We start from the raw sequence: 4,613 nt of genomic DNA on the forward strand, positions 1-4,613 counted from the left end.
TGAGAAGGTTATGAAACCAAAGTAAGCTATAACAAAAAAAACATCAGGCCAACATATTAAGGAGTAACACAAACTGTCCTTTATTTAAGAAGGACAAGCAACAAGAAAAGGAAATCATGAATGCATTGGTCGCCGGCAGCCAGCAGCCACCGGGCAGCCTGAAAACACTACCCTCCCACCGGGAAAAGACCCAACTCTCCTGATTGCCACTCCGCATCATTTCTAGCCATCTAAACTACTGCAATAGTAGTGGTTTAAATCAAACTCATGACAACAGTAGTGTAAAATAATGCATTTTAATAAAAATAAAACAGATTACATGCAAAAGACAATGGAATAACTTAAACGCGTTTATTTCGGACCAGAGCAGCAGCCGATTTAACACGAGACTCCAAGATTAACTTTAGCCTGGCTGTTAGCCTGCTCTGGAACAGGCTAGCCGCAAAGAATAAATCTCCATGGTTACTTGGCTGGGTTGAATTCAACCTGGTTTCGTGCAACCAAGTCAAAGCTAAATTCATCCAGGATAACTTGAATATCCCGGCTTAATTCCTTATCCTGGTTTCGTGCAACAGGCCCCTGGGCCCATAAAAGAGGTCACCTAAACAGAAATTAACTCAGATAACATAACCAAACAGACCTACACAAACTAAACAGACCCAACAAGACTGAGACTTATTTAGTGGCTGATCAGGCCCTTTTGACACAAAGGGGGAGACAAACACCATGTATACATAGTCACACCACAATAACTACAACCTATGTTAAACCAGTGCTACCTAATATTAACTAAGGATAAATCAATGAAATAATCATAAGTAACTATAAGTATAATTAGCAAAGAAAAGAACACAACTCAAAAATTAAATACTCTGCCACCCCCATGATATGGAACAAGGAATACGGGGCACCGCGGCCGAGTCAAGTTGAGCAGAGTTGAGCAGGTACCATGTAATGAAAAGACGCTTTAAAGCCTAAAGATACTATGTTAAACAGGCCCACTCAACCCTCCCCTCCATGATGAAGTACAGTTGAACTGAGTGACGGTGTACAAACTACTTCCCAACATAGGGCTTACTGCACAGCGAACTTCAAAAACCAGCGATGAAAAAGAAGGCCTATCTAAATCTGTGTGATTGCATGCTTGTTGTTTTGATGTGAGGTGCACACATCGTCAACTCAACTACTCTCTCTTCCATCTTTTCCTCACTCGCTCCCATGGCCCTGTCATGGTCACTCTCCTCATCTTTTGCTTCTTTCCTGTCATGTTTCTGCTTCTCTCCTCCTTCCTCTCCTTCCAGTAATGCAGATGTTGAAACAGCTACTACAGCCCCAAACGTGTCAGAAATGTTTGCACATTTTGAGGAATCCGCCTGTAGATTTGTCCATTTTAACATTGATGCAAAACTTCCAGCATAAGCATAACTATTACAGCTCTCGTCTCAGGGCCGGGAGTGGGGAAGATTGGGTCAGGCCAATGCCAACAAAGAAAATTAACCAATAAGGCAAATTTGGCCGGCCCTGATGAGAAGCCAGCAGTAGACACTGGTAAACAGAGGCACAAGTGGATCAGCTTTTTTATTTTTATTTCATTTAGGCAACATTGTTGTACAGACTGAATCACAACCAATTTGAAATTTGTTACCTTTTAAATTGATCTGCATCGCTCCCATGAGCTCAACATTGTCAATTCCAATCAATTATTTATTAAATTTAAAGCTTAGTATACAGTAATCAACATAACAGTAATCACTGTCTATTTGTCAAACAGACAAAGTGATAACATTGTTACATTTTTCACAGTGGAGGAGGAAGTTCAACTATGTTTGTATGAGCCTGTATTTAGTCAGGATCTGTCTCTTCTTTGTATCTCTGACATTGTGCAGATACCTAAATAACAATTGTTTTGCTTTCCCCAATATTGTAAATATTGGTCTTTTGAATAATTCATAACAAGCTCTTCCCTGTGTTTCAACGGATGTCCAGTGACAGCCTGCTCAAGCGCATGCAGCATGGGGGCACTCAGAACGCCAACAAATGTCTCAAATTGTCATATCGGTCCTTGTGGGAAAAAGCAGGGTTGAGGCTGCAGCCAGTACGGCTATTTCTACATTTAATGAGGGTGCCTCTGCCATGCTGACTGTGATGGCGAAATTGTGGCTTCAGAGCACAGTCGTGACTGTCAGTGCAATGAAGGTCGAGGCCATGGTTAGGATCTCAAAAGCCAATAGTGTCCATTCCTCCTGTGCAAAGCCGAGACGTAAAACTATAAGCACAGAAAAAAAGTGAAAAGACACCAGCAGGAGATGGAGGGTCATGGTGCTGGCATGGATATGTAGACACTAGTCTGTGTAATGGTTGTGTTCTGTCAGTTTGCAGTTTTTAATGTAATTGTCATCAATTCAAGACTATGTTGATGTGTTGATTTGGATATTATGGTCAATGATTGATGAAGCAATAATGAGTTTTGGATGTGGGCCAAAGGAGATATTCATAATCCCCTCTGTAAATGTCTTTTAATTTAATTTATCAACAAATATAATAATATAATAAATAATTTTGAACCTTGTTTTTTTCTGCAAATCAGCACATATTTATTTAGATATAGCCTAATTAGCATATTTAAACATAAAATTATAGAACACTTGCAATACATTTTTTTGTCCTATTCATGGGAATAATCATCTGGGAAAGTTTCAGGGTGACATCTGTAAGTTAAAAATGTTGCCCTGTTAACCTGTAGTGTCTCACCTTTAAAATGAATAATTTCTTTTCTTGAATTTAACTACTGCTGACAACCAAAGAGTTGGTACTGATTAACCATCTCCTCCATGCCCAAACAGGTCATTCTGTGTTCCTCAGTTTGACATTCTGCTTCTGTGGGCCAGTACTCGATCCAGGTTCTCTCTCCGAATCCATACTGAAACCTGAGGAAAACAAAGTAAACAATACACATCTGTAACACACTGTAACATTACATGAAAAGCCTCTTCCCCCATTCCCACAATCACTATCAATAGCAACTGTAACACTTACACTAGAGTACAAAAAGCCTTACTTGATTTACTGATAGAAAACAGTGAACCAGTAAAAAAACATACGATTGATGTTGATCATCTCTGTGAATATCTTTGGACGTGCCCATGATGAGGTAGGTTTTGCCCGTCCCCAGATCTAAAGACTCCCTGCAGTGGGGATAACTGATGAATGTGCGCTGTTTATTCAGAGGACCCACATCAAGAGTTCCTGAAATTCAAGTATAGAAGAACATAGAGAAGATACTTTAGGATTAGGTTAAATGCATAGCTAAAGATGTATTACAAAACATGAATGCTGTATTCTCATATTTACGCAGTAAAATCATGCTTAAAAAAATGTGGGATATTTTGGGAAAATAAGCTTATTCACTTTATTGCTAAGAGTTAAATTGATAGCACTATGGCTTCCACTGTCATAGGAAGTATGCAGCCAACACCCGGCTAATTTAGCTTAATCTTTCCAATGGTAACAAAATCCACTTATAAACACCTCTAATCTCCATGTTTGACCTGCACAAAGAAATAAAGTGTAAAAACAATTTTTTTTTTAAATAGGATAAATCGTGGACGATTTCTTGGCCAGGACCAAGAACTGGCAACTAGACTGACTAGAGTATCTGTTGGTTTCCTGGCAATGCAAGATAAGTTAGCTGAATGCTAGAGGTAGCTTCACACTTAGCGTACAAACATGAGTGAAACATTAAAGCTATATTTTGTAAGAATTTCTCCCATCTAGCGGTGAAATTATATGTATATGACATCCAACTGAATATTACTTTCTAGCCCCTCCCATTCTGAGCGTGTTTTAACTCCTACAGTGCCCACATTATTCCAAGAAGTACGACTTTGTCCAATGAGTGCTCCTTCTAGTGTAATAGTTTTACGTTATTTTGGTACCATTTCATTGCTAACATCAGCTATCGGGTTCCCATACATACATACTGTATGCAGGCTACTGTTAGTAAAGTATCAGTGCTATTGTTATTCTGTATATTGTACTAGATTAATACTGTAAGGAAATGTTTACATCGTAGGAGAGAAGCAAGGGAGGTTTGTGTTTTTAATATATTTCTCTGAGCAGTGTGAACAATGTCAATAAAACCAAAATTAGTTCTTAATTTCTCCATTGTTTACACGCAGCTGTTCTAGCTGTAGCTGGTCTGTGGTGTTACATGACGTGAGTTGTTTGCCAGGGAAATCAAAACACATTACACATTGCATTTATATTACAAGGTAGCCTAGACAATCCTTTTTCATCATTGACACCAGGAAGGAAGGAAAAACCACTCCAATATTAACTTTGGTCTTGTTGCTTGGCCTGTTTCATTGTCATTTTAATTCGCTTTTTAACTTCCTTGGCAACTCCGTTACACGTCCCAGAGAATATGCTTTAAATCTGCCGTCAGTAGCAAGTAATCTCCCACTGGCATTCGTCACGGCGTAGTGTAAAAGCGCAAAATGCGGTAAGTCCCTCTTGGGCTAATGTATTTTAATGATGGAGGAGCAACATGGCCGCCGTCATTTGAGCGAGTTGGTCGTATGTATTCTGAACATAGACAGTTAAAGAAATGGACC

The 4,613-nt window shown here is 39.2% G+C and overlaps 2 protein-coding genes across 6 annotated transcripts in view; both read right to left on the minus strand.

Annotated features, from left to right (window-relative positions):
* Positions 1 to 4,613, minus strand: part of LOC116700184 (complement C3) — a 134,518-nt gene that overhangs the window by 46,287 nt on the left and 83,618 nt on the right. The gene's annotated exons all lie outside the window — the stretch shown is intronic.
* The window catches only part of LOC116700260 (complement C3), a gene marked incomplete in the record, with an annotated part of 10,776 nt that continues 8,919 nt past the window's right edge, over positions 2,757 to 4,613 (minus strand). Inside the window, 2 exon segments of the mRNA XM_032533304.1 lie at positions 2,757 to 2,927; positions 3,102 to 3,246. Of these exon segments, the coding sequence (XP_032389195.1) occupies positions 2,786 to 2,927; positions 3,102 to 3,246 (287 nt within the window).

Source organism: Etheostoma spectabile, chromosome 2 (genome assembly GCF_008692095.1).
Source record: "Etheostoma spectabile isolate EspeVRDwgs_2016 chromosome 2, UIUC_Espe_1.0, whole genome shotgun sequence".
In the NCBI taxonomy this organism is placed as follows: domain Eukaryota; kingdom Metazoa; phylum Chordata; class Actinopteri; order Perciformes; family Percidae; genus Etheostoma; species Etheostoma spectabile.